General features: G+C 46.6%; 1 protein-coding gene across 1 annotated transcript in view; it reads left to right on the top strand.

Annotated features, from left to right (window-relative positions):
• Positions 1–17,967, top strand: part of DAP (death associated protein) — an 82,493-nt gene extending 64,526 nt beyond the window's left edge. The window contains exons 3-4 of the mRNA XM_003263164.3: positions 14,480–14,522; positions 16,029–17,967. Of these exons, the coding sequence (XP_003263212.1) occupies positions 14,480–14,522; positions 16,029–16,142 (157 nt within the window). The 3' untranslated portion in view covers positions 16,143–17,967. The remainder of the gene's footprint in view (positions 1–14,479; positions 14,523–16,028) is intronic.
• The last annotated feature ends 333 nt before the right edge of the window (positions 17,968–18,300 follow it).

The raw sequence follows: 18,300 nt of genomic DNA, 5'->3' as shown, positions 1-18,300 counted from the left end.
AGTGGTGCCTGGGCTGTGCCCCTCAGATGTGGTCGCTCCTGTATATGTGATGAATTTTGAGACTCTCAGTGGCCCAGGACCATCACTACATATTAAATCCATAAGATGTGAGAAGGGTAATTAACACTTCCTGTCGTTATTTCCCCTTCTTTGCATCCAGGGAAAGAGGTAGAGTAAGGAAGGGCAGGAGGAGCGGGAGGGAAGATCCACACGCCAGAAGCTGAAGTGATCTGGGACGGGAAGAGTACTGGGCACACAGGAGCTTTCTGGAGCTGTGTCTAGAGGGAAAATGAAGGTTCCCGCCTGTTTAAACCAGACTCCCAGTCTGTGGCTTTCACACTACATGCAGAGTGTGGAACACGTCATCTACTGATGAGCCCTATTCACCCAACACACTCAGAACTTGGGGTTTTAGCCTTTCCTAACTAAAAATATATATATATATATATATCTGTGAAGTTTTGACATCTGGATCAACAATTAGCCAAATATCTGTGGGTGGAATGCTACCTGGAGAGAAATATTTCAGAACCCCCAAATGAGAGCATCCTTCCCACACAGACCCAGACCTGGCCCAGACCCAGAAGAACAGGTTGGGGTGAGGTTTTGTCCTGAAATTACAGTGTCCTGGAAGCAGTAGTTCTGAGGAAGGGGCAGATTGCTGTCCCAACCTCTTCACTGAAGGATTGGAAGACTCTGATTCCAGTCGTATGAAACCACCATCTCACTGCAAAGAAGGTGCTGTTAGACCAGTGTGAACATGAGCTCAAGCATTCTCCCCTAGAAAAGCACCTCTGGTTGTGCCCTTTTGAAAAAATGTTATAAATTTCTTATACCAAATTTAGAAGGAATTAGGTTCCAGATTATTTTCTCTCGGGTTTAGAATTGTGTTTACGGCACTGGAGTTGAGTTTTATATAGCTTTGGTCAGACTCATGTGACAATTAGCCACTCCTGGGAGAAGGGGCACCCTCGTGCCCAGGTACCAGCAGCCCTCGCCCGCAGTGCCCAGCCGGCTTCCATTTCTCCTCGAGGTGGCCGAGCTGGCCGGAGCCTTCACGGGCTGAGAGGACCAGCAGTGCCATCTTGTGGAAATGTTGTCAGTGCTGAAGCCAGGCTGAAGGAGGGAGACAGCCTCGACTGTCACACTCTGAAGAATGACGTTATCCAGAAATGTCTGGGTGCAGTCGAGTGAGACGTTTCCCTCTGCGCACCAGCCATGCTAATTATTATTTTGCTGTCCAGAAAATTAATAGCCCAAATAAATTAATACCAAGCCAAGAAAGTATTTCAAGAACTAAAAATGGCAGAAACGGATTTGTTTTCCATCGACTTACTAGGAAATGTTTAAAAAGTCACCCCAGGTGGGAATATATTTTTTATAAACTCTGGAAGCGCAAAGCTACAGATTCTGAGCAGAGTCAAAACAAGAGTTTTGGAATTTGCTTCTAGGCTGCCCTGCAGGCTCTGTGCTTTCCTGAGGAGAGTGGACGAGGAGACTGCTTTTCCCGGTCAATGAGCGCATGTGCTGGGCCGCAACCTAAGTCACCCCCGTCATCAGTGCATGAGAAGAGCCCCTGGCCCCATTCACTTTGTGCGGGCAGAAGCTGATCAAGGTTGCCCTGTCCTCCCACTGCAGTGCTCTAGTGTCGTGTCCTCTCTGTTACACACGTGCTAAGCACACACTGTGACTACCTTTCATCAGCACACAGTGGGTGAGGCCCAGGGGCCTCTTCTCCTGCACTGACAGAGGGTTTGATTTGAAGTGTGGCCCAGTTCTCAAGGTCATTACCCTGGAAAAGCGGTCTCTTTGCCCACCCTCCTCAGGAAAGCACAGAGCCCGCCAGGCAGCCCAGAAGCAAATTCTGAAACTCTATTTCAACCCTGTTTAGAATCTGTTGCTTTCTGCTGTGTGTGTGTGTGTGTGTGTGTGTGTGTGTGTGTGTGTATACACATATATACAGTCACCTAAGGAGGTAGGGTCTGTTGCTGTCCAGTTTTATAGACAAGGAAACTAAGCCTCAGAAAAGTCAACCACCAGCTCACCAGCTTGTCCCTGGCAGTCAGGATTTGAACCCGGATCATCCAACACCCTAGCCCACACTCATGGTGTCCATTTGCCACGGTCCCTCCTTTCTGTGGTTCTGAATCATCTCTGGACCTGTCAGCTGCCTCTGGATCTGTTGGATGGTTTGAAGCCCTCCCCTGCATTTTGTTCCCGAGACTGAAGAACAGAGTCGTCTGAGATGGTAGAGATCTCAGACAACCCAACCGAAGAGCACAGCCCTTGCGCTTCCTCCCGGGCTCCACCCCCAGGACCCCAAGCAAGGTTCCAGCCTCTCTGAAGCACCATTTCTTCCTCCATAAAATAGAACATCACCTGCCGAAGGAACTCAGATGAGCTAATGATTTATGTGGAAGTGCTTTGTATGCTAGTTAAATGCTAGAGACATAAGTGATCATTTTTCAGGAAAAAAAAAATCCACTACCAAGTCAGAAAGTAAATCTTTAGGAAGATTTGAATATATTGTACTGTCTGGTTGAATAAAGGACTCTCAGGTTACATTTAGATTGCTTACCTTAAAACTCTGCGTCTCTAAATCATATACAGAAGACAAGCTAAAACTTGAGGCTGCTGAGCCCTTTAAAATGAGGGGACTGGGCTTGGGGCCAAGATTACATGCCCTATATGGCCCTCGTTCCAAGTCTGGTTCCCAGCACTTATTACTGTGCAACCTTCGGGCAAATGACCGGCCCTTTCTGATTTACCATTCTAATCTGTGAAATGGACAAACCTGCCTCACAGGACCGAGAGAGTTAGATACAGCACTTCTAAGGGGAGCGCCTAACTCAGCACCTGGTCCATAGTACATAGCGGTGATTGATAAACAGTAGCTTTTATCAACCTGAGATCATTTCTATCCTTTAGGGAAAATAGAGCACCAGTGGCTTATTAAAGGCCATGTGTCCCTGCCTTCTGTGTACACACTTCCCACTGATAAGAGTACATTTACATGAAAAGGAGACAGCATTTGCAGAGGATAATTTGAGTAGACTTCCATGAACCCAGGTCGAAACTAATATGAAAATGATTCTGTTACATACAACTCTCCAGTAATGCCTTTGCTGCCATGTTGATTACTTTCAGCAGGATCCGAGACTTGACCAGATTCCCAGTTTCACTACTACTATGCACGTGTGTCTGTGTGTGTGCATGTTTCTCCCCATCCCAGAATGCACCTACGTGGTAACTAAGCTGACCCTAATCCCTACCAGCATGCTTGGGAAGGAAGAGGCTGACCAGTCAGATGCACATCAGATGCACCTCCCTGTTGCACAGAATCCTATTTTGGGGTGAAGAAGAGCACTGCATTTTTCCAAGAGTGCAGAAGCTCTCCAGGGTTAAGGGAAGAAGGGTAAGGACCCCACAAAACTAGCTGTGGTGAGCCAGGCTGGAGCAGGGCAGCAGATACAAATTACTTTGTTCACAGGTTGCCTAACAGTAGCAATCCTGTTTGAAGATTATTAGCAATCGGTCCTTTTGGGGAGCGCGGATTCATTTCCTGGCTGACCTGCTCTCTGTAGCCCAGGGGAAAGAATTATTGCAATATCAGTGTCCTGTGGGGACTGAGTAGGTACATGTGGGGTGTCACGTACAGTTCTAGGCAAAACTCTAGAAACCACACTGGAATGCAGTTGGGAGAATATCTGAGAGAGTGAAGGAATTTGAAATCATGACTTTGAGTCTGGGAAAGGGATGTTCTGGGGGCTTGTGGTAGCCTTCTTCAAATACCAAAGGGCTGTCCTGTGGAAGAGGCGTTAGACTTGGGATGGGCGCTGGACTAAGTGCAGGGAGACAGAATCCAGCCCACCTGGGAGACATCCAGGCGGCCCCCATTGAAGGCCCTTAAGCTCTCAACTGCAAAAGGATGAAGGTATAGATTGCAGCAGCCGCCTGCCTGGTAGGGAAACTCCTGTCCAGCCCTAACTCACAGAGTGTATCGCTTTACACCTCTCAGAACTGGGGCAGAAACCAGGCTGTCAGAGCCCCGCGATGATGAGGGAGGGTGTGAAGCCTCAGAACACAAAAGAATGTTAAGTCTTCTCAATTTTTATATGAGTTACATGTTGGGGTAGCAGTAACTTGAATATATTGAGTTAAATAGTTGGTGTTTGGGAGTTCAGGGAAGTTTTAAAACTATGAATTTGGGTTTCTCAGCCCTTTCCACATTCCTTTAAAGATGAGACCATCAAACTCAGTCTTGATGATATCTGCATTCCACAGGGTTACTCACTCAACTGAGCGTTTCTGGCATTTTATCCTGTCTGTCTGCAGTTTCCACAGAATGCCAATAAGGTATAAATCTTCTTCATTAAGAAAATTTAGAAAATAAGTTAGCGAACTTTTGTTAAGGACAAAGGGTCCTTTTAAGAGTTTGATGTGGTCATTACCAGATGGACAATGGAGACTCAGTGCACGGACATCAGGTGGCTGCTTAGTCTGGGCGTGAAAAAGCTGCAGTTTCTGCTAGTGTATAGGAGGTGTTATCTGGATTCTAATCCTGGCTAATTCTGCCTGGCTTGCAGTTCCTTTAAATTTAAATAAGTGTAGTTTTTAAAGTCTGGAAAGGCCTGAGGATATGGGGCGGGCAGGGTTGATAGTTTTCACTCTCTGTGTTTCCTGAGAGAAAATAATGTTGCATCTTCAAAACAGCATCTGTCAGAATTATTTTCATCAGATTAAATAAATCCTCAAAGCAGCTATCGTACTTCTTAGACTTGAGAAATGTAGGTTATAGTTTGCATGGAAGCCTAATGGCATTTAAAATAGGTGTGTTTTGCATGTACAGCCTTACACCCAGACCTTTGACTGGGGTTTCTCGCTTGTGAGATTTTGTTCAAGCTACCACATCTCAAAGAATTTAGTAACTGTTTTTACTATATAAACGTCATAAATAATTGTTTGCCAATTTAAGTTGCTGTTAATTATAGTTGGAAAAAAGGATTGGGGCCAAACTTGATGAAAACCTTTAACACAACATACGCTCTATGACGGGACACGTCACATGAGAATACATATCGCCGTTAGACATTTTGGAAGAGGCCTGCCTTTTGCATCTTTTCATGGGCAGCTGCCATATGTCCTTACAGCCAATTATGGCCTTTTCAGTTTTAGAGGAGAGAAGAATTTTGAGGCGGGACTTTTGGTCATAAAGACCTTTAATGAATGATCAATACAGATATTTATTATTCTGTGGCAGGGAAGCTTATTCTTAAAATTAGTTGCTAAATCTAAACCACAGTATGATACCTCTTCACACCCATTAGAATAGAGCCTTTATCCAAAAAACAAAATAAAACAAAACAGAAAACAGCAAGTGTTGGCAGTGATATGGGGAAATAGGAACCCCTGTGTGTTGCTGGTGAGAATCTAAAATGGAACAGCCACTGTGGAAAACAGGTTGGTGATTCCTCAAAAACGTAAACACAGAATTACCATATAACCCAGCAATTCCACTTCTGAGTTACACACAAAATAATTGAAAGTAGAAACTCGAGCACGTATTTATACACCCGCATCCATAGCTGCACCATTCACAGCAGTCCAGGTGTCCATCAGCAGATGAATGGATAAGCAGAATGTGGTCTGTCCATACAGTGGAATGTTATTCAGCCTCAAAACGGAATTCTCACACATTCTGCAACATAAATGAACCTTGACAATACTATGCTAGATGGAATAAGCCAGACACAAAAAGACAAGTACTGTATGATTCCACTTACCTGAGATCCCTAGGGCAGTTAAACTCATGGTGATGGCCAGGGGCTGGGAGGAGGAGAGAATGGGGAGCTAGTGTTTAACGGGGACAGACTTTCTGTTGGGAATGATGAAAAAGTTCTGGAAATAGATAAAGGTGATGATAGCATAATATTATAAATATACTTAATGCCACTGAACTGTATACTTAAAAATGGCTAAAATGGTACATAATTTTTTTTTATTATACTTTAGGTTTTAGGGTACATGTGCACAATGTGCAGGTTTGTTACATATGTATCCATGTGCCATGCTGATTTCCTGCACCCATTAACTCGTCATTTAGCATTAGGTATATCTCCTAATGCTGTCCCTCCCCCCTCCCCCAACCCCACAACAGTCCCCGGAGTGTGATGTTCCCCTTCCTGTGTCCATGAGTTCTCATTGTTCAATTCCCATCTATGAGTGAGAACATGCGGTGTTTGGTTTTTTGTCCTTGCGATAGTTTACTCAGAATGATGTTTTCCAGTTTCATCCATGTCCCTACAAAGGACATGAACTCATCATTTTTTATGGCTGCACAGTATTCCATGGTGTATATGTGCCACATTTTATTAATCCAGTCTATCGTTGTTGGACATTTGGGTTGGTTCCAACTCTTTGCTATTGTGAATAGTGCCGCAGTAAACATACGTGTGCATGTGTCTTTATAGCAGCATGATTTATAGTCCTTTGGGTATATACCCAGTAATGGGATGGCTGGGTCAAATGGTATTTCTAGTTCGAGATCCCTGAGGAATCGCCACACTGACTTCCACAATGGTTGAACTAGTTTACAGTCCCACCAACAGTGTAAAAGTGTTCCTGTTTCTCCACATCCTCTCCAGCACCTGTTGTTTCCTGATTTTTTAATGATGGCCATTCTAACTGGTGTGAGATGGTATCTCACTGTGGTTTTGATTTGCATTTCTCTGATGGCCAGTGATGATGAGCATTTCTTCATGTGTTTTTTGGCTGTATAAATGTCTTCTTTTGAGAAGTGTCTGTTCATGTCCTTTGCCCACTTTTTGATGGGGTTGTTTGTTTTTTTCTTGTAAATTTGTTTGAGTTCATTGTAGATTCTGGATATTAGCCCTTTGTCAGATGAGTAGGTTGCAAAAATTTTCTCCCATTCTGTAGGTTGCCTGTTCACTCTGATGGTAGTTTCTTTTGCTGTGCAGAAGCTCTTTAGTTTAATGAGATCCCATTTGTCAATTTTGGCTTTTGTTGCCATTGCTTTTGGTGTTTTAGACATGAAGTCCTTGCCCACGCCTATGTCCTGAATGGTATTGCCTAGGTTTTCTTGTAGGATTTTAATGGTTTTAGGTCTAACATTTAAGTCTTTAATCCATCTTGAATTAATTTTTGTATAAGGTGTAAGGAAGGGATCCAGTTTCAGCTTTCTATATATGGCTAGCCAGTTTTCCCAGCACCATTTATTAAATAGGGAATCCTTTCCACATTTCTTGTTTTTGTCAGGTTTGTCAAAGATCAAATAGTTGTAGATATGTGGCATCATTTCTGAGGGCTCTGTTCTGTTCCATTGATCTATGTCTCTGTTGTGGTACCAGTACCATGCTGTTTTGGTTACTGTAGCCTTGTAGTATAGTTTGAAGTCAGGTAGCATGATGCCTCCAGCTTTGTTCTTTTGGCTTAGGATTGACTTGGCGATGCGGGCTCTTTTTTAGTTCCATATGAACTTTAAAGTAGTTTTTTCCAATTCTGTGAAGAAAGTCATTGGTAGCTTGATGGGGATGGCATTGAATCTATAAATTACCTTGGGCAGTATGGCCATTTTCATGATATTGATTCTTCCAACCCATGAGCATGGAATGTTCTTCCATTTGTTTGTATCCTCTTTTATTTCATTGAGCAGTGGTTTGTAGTTCTCCTTGAAGAGGTCCTTCACATCCCTTGTAAGTTGGATTCCTAGGTATTTTATTCTCTTTGAAGCAGTTGTGAATGGGAATTCACTCATGATTTGGCTCTCTGTTTGTCTGTGATTGGTGTACAAGAATGCTTGTGATTTAATTAGTTGCTGAGCTGGCTGGGGTTTCAAAGCGAAGTTAGAAGGGAGGGAGAGCTTGGACTGTCTTTAGGAAGAACGTTTGCCTGGAGCAGACCAGAGCTAAAGGATACCCTCAGTCTGGTATCCTGTCACTTCCCGCCGAGTCGCCTCTTGTGACTCGATAAGACTTTCTCATGCAACACAATTCTTGAATATTGTGTAAAAAGTGCAGTCTTAAAGCAAGGACCTCACCTGCGGAAGTGCTGGATATACAGGGTTCTTTCAGTGCCTTATTTCTTACCAGTGCCAAACAGATGGGGGCGCTGGAGCACAGCAGTGCAGGATGAAGTCTCAGGCCTTCATGTTGCTCTTCCCCAATTTAATTGGGTGGAATGCACACTGTTTTGGTTGTGCCCCAAAAGACTGCTCTGACCTAAGCTTGCCACTGAGTGACATTCCCTGTCCCTGCTCCTCAGCTCGGAGTCAGCCCTCAGGGTGTGCACAAGGGCAAGTTCATGGCCTTTCCATCCTGAGTCCCTTTGACTGCGGCGCCAGACCCTCAGCCTTGCCATTACTCAGCCAAGTCGCCAGCACCACATCCAGCAGAATGACTAGCCACTTTGTATAGGATGTAGCACAAAGCACACCAGTCCCTGGCTCATCGCCGCACCCGGCGGGCCTCACCTCACTCCCCACCACCCAATGGATGGCAGAGGCACATTTCTTACGCTGAGCCTAGCATGATTTTCATTGACATGCTCTGTCTTTATGAACAGAATCCAGCAAGCCACTAAAGCTCAGCAGATTCAGTCATGACTCACTACAAAGGAGCTGTCTCCGTGAATTTGGGGTTTCACAAGGACAGCGCCATCTGTGAATGCCTCCTGTGGACTCTTAGACTCTGCAGCCTGCAGCCATGGCCCTGGACACTCCTGGAATGAGCTGGGCCTGTGCGGGGAGGGTCATTCTTACTGCTGGGGGTCTCCTTTAGCCCCCGGGGTCTCCATGGCCATTCAGCAGTTGCAAGGGGACAGTGTCCTTGAGCGGCTCACGTGGGAGTGAGGTGCTAAATGTGAGTTTAGGAAAGGAAAGAGCATGCCCTGAGAGTCAGCGGCTGGGTTCTAGGCCTCGGCTTCCGTGTGTGTTTTCCAGCACTCAGGCTAGAGCAGAGCTGTCATGATCTCGTATCATCAGCATTCACACACGTTTCTCCTGGGACATACTCGAGGCATAGAACCCCACCCTTGTCGTGATCAATGCAGGAGACGCCCAGAGGACACCATCTCTGAGGAGCACTGACGGTAGGGAGGAAGGGCGGGACTGTGGCAGGCCCCTGGGCTCCACACCCCCGTCCTCAGTGCACACAGGGGACCAGTGCTGGAGACAGACTCCTATAGCGAGGTCCCCTGAGAGCCTCACGTGGCAGCTACTACACAGTGGGGCTCAACCAAGGAGCCTGTCAGGAACACTCAAGGTGGAGGCCTCTCCAGGCTGGCGCCCTGCTGCTGGATGGCGCCTCTGCGTCCTGGAGTTCCACTCCACCTCTGCAAAGGGTGGCGTACTCACAGGGTAGACCACCCTCATTGCTGGGGATCTCCTTTAGCCCCCAGAGTCTCCATGGCCATTCAGCAGTTGTGATGGGACAGTAGTTCTGTGCGTGTGTCAATCTTTATAAACACACACATACAGTAATACAGAATTACAAGTGATTTTAACTTATTTTGCTTGTCTGCTTTTCAATAATGAATATGTGCAGGCAGACCTCAGAGATATTGCAGGGTCTGCTCCAGACCACCATAATAAAGCAAATATTGCGATAAAGTGAGTCCCACAACTTTTTGGTTTCACAGTGCACATAAAAGTTATGTTTACACTCCATTGTAGCCTATGAAGTGTACAGTAGCATTACATCTAAAAAAAACAATGTGCATGACTTAATTTAAAATTTTAAAAAATTTAAAAATTCTGTCTGCTAGTGATCATCCGAGCCTTCAGTGGGGCTCAGTCTTTTTGTTGCCTCAGCGTTGATGGCTGCTGACCGGCTGGGGTGGTGATTGCTGGAGGTTGGAGTGGCTGTGGCAGTTTCTTAAAATAAGACAACAGGCCAGGTGTGATGGCTCATGCCTGCAATCTGAGCGCTTTCGGAGGTCAAGGTGGGAATATCACTTGAGGCCAGGAATTCGAGACCAGCCTGGCAAATGTGGCAAAACCCTGTCTCTACTAAAAATACAAAAATTAGCCAGGCATGGTGGTGCGTGCCTGTAATCCCAGCTACTCTGGAGGCTGAGGCATGAGAATCGCTTGAACCTGGGAGGTAGAGGTTGCAGTGAGCAGAGATCACACCACTGTACTCCGGCCTGGGCAACAGAGTGAGACCCTCTCCCTCTGTAAAAAAAAAAAAAAAAAAAAAAAAAAAAAAAAAAAAGACAACAATGGAGTTTGTGACATAGATCAACTCTTCCTTTCAGGAAAGATTTCTCTGCAGCATACAATGTTGTTTGATAGCATTTTACCCATGGTAGAACTTCTTTCAAAAATGGAGTCAGTCATCTCAAACCCTGCCACTGCTTTATCAATTAAATTTATGTAATATTCTATATCTTTTGTTGTTATTTCAGTGTTTACAGCATCTTCACCAGGTGTAGATTCCAGCTCAAGAAACCACTTTCTTTGCTCATCCATGAGAAGCAACTCCTCATCCCTGAGGAATTTAATCACGAGATTGCAGCCATTTAGTTCCATCTTCAGGCTCCACTCCTAATCCTAGTTCTCTTGCTGTTTTCATCACATCTGCAGTTAGTTCCTCCAGTGAAGTCTTGAACCCCCTCAAAGTCACCCATGAGGGTTGGAATCAGCTTCTGCCAAACTCCTGTTAATATTGATATTTTGACCTCCTCCCATGAATCATGAGTGTTCTTAGTGGCATCTGTAATGGTAAATTCTTTCCAGAAGGTTTTCAATTTACTTTGCCCAAATCCACCAGTGGAATTACTTCTTAAATAATAAGACTTGAAGTCGAAATTACTTCTTGATCCATGGGTTGCAGAATGAATGTCGTCTTAACAGATATGAAAACAACATTAATCTCCTTGTATACTGGGTCTTGGGTGGCCAGGAGCATTATAAATCAGCAGTAATACTTTGAAAGGAATCTTTTTTTCTGAGCAGTAGGTCTCAACAGTGGGCTTAAAATAAACAGTAAACCTTGATGTAAACCAATGTGCCGTCATCCAGGCTCCGTCATCCCATGTATAGAGCACAGACAGAGTAGATTTTACATAATTCGTAAGGGCCCTAGGATGTTTGGAATGGTAAATGAGCATTGGCTTCAAATTAAAGTCATCAGCTGCATTAGTCCCTACTAAGAGTCAGCCTACCCTTGGAAGCTTTGAAACCAGTCATTGACTTCCCCTCTCTAGCTATGAAATTCCTAGATGACATCTTTTTCCAATAAAAGGCTGTTTTGTCAACATTGAAAATCTGTTGTTTAGTGTAGCCAGTTTCATCAATGATCTTAGCTAGATCTTCTGGAGAACTTGCTGCAGCTTCTTCATCAGCAGTTGCTGCTTCACCTTGCACTTTTATCTTCTGGAGATGGCTTCTTTCCTTAAACCTCATGAACCAACCTCTGCTAGTTTCCAGCTTTTCTTCTGCAACTCCCTCACCTCTCTTAGCCTTCATAGAACTGAAGGGAGTTAGGGCCTTGCTCTAGATTAGACTTTGGCTTAAAGGGAATGTTGTGACTTGTCTTCTATCCAGACCACTTGAACTTTCTCCATATCAACAATAATGCTCTTTTACTTCCTTGTCACTCACTCCAGTGCTCACTGGAGTAGCATTTTTAATTTCCTCCAATAACTCTTCCTTGGCATTCACAACTTGGCTATTTGGTACAAGAGACCAACCTGTCTGAGCTTCCGACATGTCTTCCTCACTAAGCTTGGTCATTTCTAGCTTTTGATTGAAAGTGAGAGACATGTGACTCTTCCTTTCACTTAAACACTTCTAGGCCATTGTAGACCATTATAGAGTTGCTAATTGCCCTAATTTCAATATTGCTATGTCTCAGGGAATAGGGAGGCCTGAAGAGAAGGAGAGAGACAGGGAATGGCTGGTCAGTAGAACTGTCAGAACACAACGACAAGTATTGATTAAGTTTACCATCTTATATGGGCACGGTTCATGGTGCCCCAAAACAATTACAGTAGTAAGATCAATGACCACAGATCACCATTAACAGACATAATAATAATGAAGATGGATGCCCATAGACTTGCTTATGCAGAGTTGCCACAAACCTTCAATTCCTAAAGAAACACGTTACCTGTGAAGTGCAATAAGCAGATGCCATAAAACAAGGTGTGTGTGTGTGTGTGTGTCTGTAGAGGGGAGGGTGTTTATATATGTATATAATTACTCAAGCTTCCTCAGCCACCTTTTAGGGCTCAGTTTGGTGGGGAAGCTAATTCCCTTTATTATGCATGTATTCTTACTAGAATGACTCTCTGTGGATGACGTTTTTATCAAGTTTCTGGAGTGGGGTAATCTCCTGTATTTCCGCCAACAAATACGACATGGAGACAGTGGAAGCCACTGTGCACTCCTGCTACGGAAAGATGGCTGTGCCTTGTTGAAGATGATACTATATGATTCGCTACCAGAGTGGGGCCATCCCTGCTTCAGTCTGTTCCTAGATGTTTAAAAGAACATTCCAAATGACGTTAAGAAACTTTGTGCTGCCATTTCTGTATTCCTTTCCAAATCTTTTCTAAAATGTTAGAATTCAGACCACAGTTCCTGAGCTTTGGATGCAACTTGGCCCTGAATCCCTGGAAGCCCTCCCCTCTGGGTGGTATCGGGCATCACAGCAGGATGTGCTTTAAGAATCCAAATGAATTCAGTTATACCACGTGGCGGGGCTTAAACTTGAGCTGAGCTTACTCATTTCTGGCCGGCTATTAATCCTATAGCTAAATCATATATGTAAAGGAAGGGGAAAAAAATCCAACCTGGGTAACCACTCAACAAACACTAAATAAAACCAAGGTAATGTATGGGGCATCTCTGTGCTGCTTAGTAAAACTTGAAGTTTCTTAATCTCGTGAAGTAACAGAAATTACTTGGGGGAATTTCAGGTGTTTTTGGTAAACTCTTTGGGGAAGTAAACAGTCAGTGAACTTTCGGAATGCTGGGACTTTTGCCTGCAGCAAAACAAAGCTAAGACAAGTGGATTCCTTAAAAAGACCACCGGCAGCAGAGGAGAAGCAGAGCTGGGAAGAGACAGGCTGGGGAGCTCAGGGGATAAATTCTATCCCCTCTGCCCAGTAGGGCTGGCCTTAAGCAAAACTGAGCCAAGAGGGACCTTCATGAGTGTCCCCGATCGATCACGCTGTCCCAGCTGGGCTGACCTTGTATTCACCTCCTGGTCTTGGGTGTCTGTACCTCTTGGTGGAAGTACACACACCTTGTTCACTGCCTCAAACTGTGTCCTGATGTTTTTAAATTATGGCACACGTAGCCATAAAAAATAAGTGTACAGAAGAGTATATAATTACATGGAGAGATGCTTGCCATAGCCTTAGTTCAGAAGGCAGATTACAAAACAGTATAACTATTTTTGTAAGAAAAAAGTTAATAAGAAGACAAGCACGTACATCTGTCCATAGAAGGAAAGCCTGCAAGGATAGCCCCATGTTAACAGCGCGTATTTCCAGGTGGTAGACCTGCTGGCGATTTGAGCCTGTTTGGGCTTGTCCGTTTTTTCACACTGAGCTGTATTGCTTTGGTACTGCATGCATTCCCTCAGTACTCCACAGTTTGGGTGAGCTCATTGTGAGTTAACATGTCAAGAGGTGGCAAGTTTCCCAAGGACCTTATATTTGTAATGCTCAGGGATTGATGGGGGATGGGAGGTTTGTGTTGGCTCTGGAATCTCCCCTATGAGGACGCTGGAAGGGGAAGCCTAGGACTGAGGAGGCAGTGAGAAAGTCTCCAAGTCCACACCATGTAAAGCTACTTCTCCCCTGCTTTAGGGAAGCACCTGTTTCACGATCTCATTAAATCAAAATAACTGGGCTTGCCTATAGTTAAAATGTGTTGATTTAACCAAAAAACAAAAGTAGGCTGGGCATGGTGGCTCATCCCTGTAATCCCAGCACTTTGGGAGGCCAAGGTAGAAGGATGGCTTGAGGCCAGGAGTTTGAGACTAGCCTGGTTGGCAACATAGCAAGACCCTGTCCCTACAAAAATAAAAAAAATAGCCAGGTATGATGATGCACACCTGTTGTCCCAGCTACTCGGGAGACTGAAGCAGGATCACTGGAGTCTAGGAGTTGGAGGCTGCTGTGAGCTATGATCGTGCCTCTGCATTCCAGCCTGGGTGACAGAGACCCTGTCTCTAAAAAAAACACAAATAGAAAGTGCTTGAAGGCAATTCACTTGCAGTTGGCTGCAGTCTCTTTCTCTCTCGTACTTGGGGCTGAAGTAACCTCAGGGGAAGGAGGCTCCCGGGCCCCGTAGTGTGATCACTACAAGAAATAACGCAGAGGAGAGGTTTTCTCCCCATTCCGCCTCCACACCCTCCAGCCTGGCTCATCCACATACACATTGTCTGCCACCGTGTCCCCTGTTGTGGACTGTTTTGTTAAATCTGCCTTTTCCCTTCTTTTTTTCCAGTCCACCTAAACCCACTGTGTTCATCTCTGGGGTCATCGCCCGGGTAAGTCTGGGAGCATCTGCGGTGGGTTTGAGGCTTTTGCATGGCAGCATGGAGTCTCCTGGTTCCTTCTGGTTTTGTTAAACTCTACCTGGAATAACCCAGCACCACCGCTCATCTCATCTGTGGCCATGACTCTCTTCGTTGCCACATTTCCCCAGAGGGTGCTTCTGCGGACCGCAGGCCAGACTCACAGTTTGGGTCACATCCTTTACCTTTCCAGAGCCGCTGTCTGGTGAGACCCAACATTGTGACGTAAGCACAGACCTCCCACCAGTAAACTCCCACCAGCGAACCCCTCCAGCGAACCCCTGCCAGCGAACCCCACAGTATTGCCGTCCACAGGGCTGCTGTTCTCAGAACGTTCACTTTCTTATCAGAGGATGTCTGAAGAAAGTGCCAGTGTTGGGGACAGCCCACTGTTGGTGGAGCTGTGACCACAGCCAGTCAACCTGCCAGCCAGAGAAGTGTGGCTCCAGCCTGCCCATGTGGACCACACCCTGGCCACACCCACAGTTGGCACAGAAGCCCATTGATCCCTCTGGAAAATAGCGAGTCCCTCCTGAGACTGGGCAGGCCAAACCCGGCTCTGTCTCATAGGCGCCCTGTGCATTTCCTGCCTGGCCAGCGTCCCAGGCCTGGCTCACAGCTGTGGTGGCACATCTGAACTTAAGATCCTGGATTTGGTTCTGTCCTGCCCCCAATTTAAATAGTCACAAATACAGATGTAGCAGAAGAAAGCCCCCAGCATCCAAGTCAGTTCTGTGGGAGTCGCATGTTCCTGTGTCTCACGGCATGGGGCAGAGCCAGTAAGCATTCTTGCTGTCCTGCCAGTGTGTAGGCCTCAGTGCCACCTGCCATTCCCTGGTTTTGATGGCCCAGGCCCCCCACCACACACAGGCTTCCACCTTCCTTTACCCATTCACAGTCCATGCCTGCCCTTCAGGGACGCTGGTGGGCACTGGCCTGGAGCTTCCTCACATACAAACCCCATGCTTCCTGCAGGGATGCTGGTGGGCACTGGCCTGGGGCTTCCTCATATGCAAACCCCATGCTTCCTGCAGGGATGCTGGTGGGCACTGGCCTGGGGCTTCCTCACGTACAAACCCCATGCTTCCTGCAGGGATGCTGGTGGGCGCTGGCCTGGGGCTTCCTCATATGCAAACCCCATGCTTCCTGCAGGGACACTGGTGGGTGGTGGCCTGGGGCTTCCTCACATACAAACCCCATGCTTCCTGCAGGGATGCTGGTGGGTGCTGGCCTGGGGCTTCCTCACCCATGAACCCCATGCTTCCTGCAGGGATGCTGGTGGGCACTGGCCTGGGGCTTCCTCACATACAAACCCACTGCTTCCTGCAGAGATACTGTTGGGCACTGGCCTGGGGACTTCCTCACCCAAGAACCCCATGCTTCCTGCAGAAACGCTGGTGGGCACTGCCCTGGGGCTTCCTCACCCACAAACCCCATGCTTCCTCTTGATCAACCTGAGCTTTCCGTGTATCCTGACAGGGTGACAAAGATTTCCCCCCGGCGGCCGCGCAGGTGGCTCACCAGAAGCCGCATGCCTCCATGGACAAGCATCCTTCCCCAAGAACCCAGCACATCCAGCAGCCACGCAAGTGAGCCTGGAGCCCACCAGCCTCCCCCACGGCCCCGGCTCTGCTGCACTTGGTATTTCCCCAACAAAGAGAACCAGCACTTTCTCCCAAATCCTACTCTGCTGGGAAATCTAAGGCAAAACCAAGTGCTCTGTCCTTCGCCTTACATTTCCGTATTTAAAACTAGAAACAGCTCCAGCCCAAACCTTGTTTATGGGGAGTCCGGTTGGATATCATTTGAGGATCGTTGTGCCCCTAGAGGTGCCATTAGCAGAATTTGCCAAGATCCGAGAAAAACTTTAGCTTTAGTTCTGTTTTAGCAGTCGCCTGACGTCCTTGTCTGTGGTCTTAAAAACAAGAAGGCACACATTTGAGAGGATGAGATTAAGGTTAGGAGAAAAGCTTAGTCACTGCTTGCTTTTTAGTATGGGACAACAAAATCTTAACACCTGTGGGAGGGTAAGAAATAAAGGAATGAGTTTGGGCGGCCCCTCAGAAAGGCCCTTAGAGGCGGGGAACGGCAATGCCGAATTTCCCTCTCTTGTGAGATGGGGGATCCTGTGCAGGCTGATGAGGCACCCATGAGAAAAGCCAAAAAAGCATGCATCTTAGAAATAGCCCCTCAATTCCAGGAGTCAACATGCCAAAGAATGAGGCTGGAGGCACGTAGCTCCGAGGGAGGACTTCTGGTGCGAGATCTCGGCGCGGCAAGCCCAGCATCACCTTAGCCCAGACAGGCCCCACCAGGAGATCAAGCAAGGGCTGCCTTTCAGGACTCACCTCCTGAGCCACTTCAGAGTTCTGGAAGTGACCACGGACGAGGGTGGAGGAATAGACTTCTAGTTCATTCTGGGACACTTGAGCCAGAGAGTTGAAAGCTTGGAAAGACCAGATAAGAAACCCGCCCTTTGTCTCCCTAGAGACATGAGACACCACATTCCATTTGTGCTAGAAAAACCAGTCCACTGATGAGTCGAACTGTTCCAAACGCCTCCCACCCCGTGTGCACAGCTGCCTGGGTCCGTCGTCACTTGGGTGCGTCAGGTTGTCCTCCGATTTTTAGATGAATTTCCTGTCTAGAGATGTCCTAGTCTGCTCGCTGGCTGGTGGCAGTAGGGTACCCTGAACCTTCGAAAAGCCAGAGGGTTCGCCTAGTCAGACGAAACTCCAGAACAGTGCTTGTGGAGGGCCTGACTGTCCTGCTCACCCACTGCCGATCTGCTGCAGGTCAGCAACTGTGCCATGAGCAGCTGCCAACCACCAGCCTTTCTGGTGCTGTTCTCCAGTTCACATCTGCCAGCTGGTGAGGGCACAGGCAGACCTGGTCAGACCCAGCGCCCTTCCTCCCTGAGGGAGCACAGCGCAGCCTCACGCTTGAAAGGTGGTGTTTGGTTTCCCATCTAATCAACTTAAGGGAAGCCGGCATGTACCCTTCAAGGCCCTGTTACCACCTATTTCCTGATCAGTTGGTATAAACTGAGGGTGGCTTTTAGAGACCCAGACTTGGTCAGCAGCGCTGCCATGGAACACCCCAGCAAGCACCTCCCAGCGTGCCTTTCGGAGCAGCACCCAGAAGGGGATGCCGTGCTCCAGCAACACCAGGTCAGGCCCGTGCAGACCCCTGCCCTGCCACTGCAGAAATCCAGAAGCATCCTTAATGCTTCTCAGTCTTCAGCCGAAGGGAGGGCTGTTATTTCCAGAGGTGCGCTTTTTATGTACTTTTAGCTAGATCTGGCATGCATCTGTGGGCTTTAGATCATTAAATCCAAAATGTTTGCCTAAATGAGTTTATCAGTTGTTAACTTCAAGAATATTAATGATTTATAATAAAGCTCCTGCATTTCTCTCCAGCTTTGTTTTTTTTTTTTATAGATCAGAGATTCCCTTTTACATTTTACCAGGGTTGCCAGATGGTTTCAGTAGAAATACAAACGTGTACATGATTGATAGGTATTTTCAGAACTTATTTTCCAGATAGAAAAGTAGAACTCTTGGACACCTGGTGACTTGAGTCTCTAATGATCTACTTAAAATGTCAGAACACGGAAAAGCTTAATACCATTGACTAAAACATACTACTTGGGCCCAGCAGCTGGCCTGTGCCAGGTAGGCCCTTTGGGAACAGATTTAAGAGAGAATGATTAATAGTAAGCCCAGGGGTGACAGCGAGCAGCTTTTGATGT

This window comes from Nomascus leucogenys, chromosome 6 (assembly GCF_006542625.1).
Source record: "Nomascus leucogenys isolate Asia chromosome 6, Asia_NLE_v1, whole genome shotgun sequence".
Lineage (NCBI taxonomy): Eukaryota > Metazoa > Chordata > Mammalia > Primates > Hylobatidae > Nomascus > Nomascus leucogenys.
This window is presented reverse-complemented; position numbering and strand designations above follow the sequence as displayed.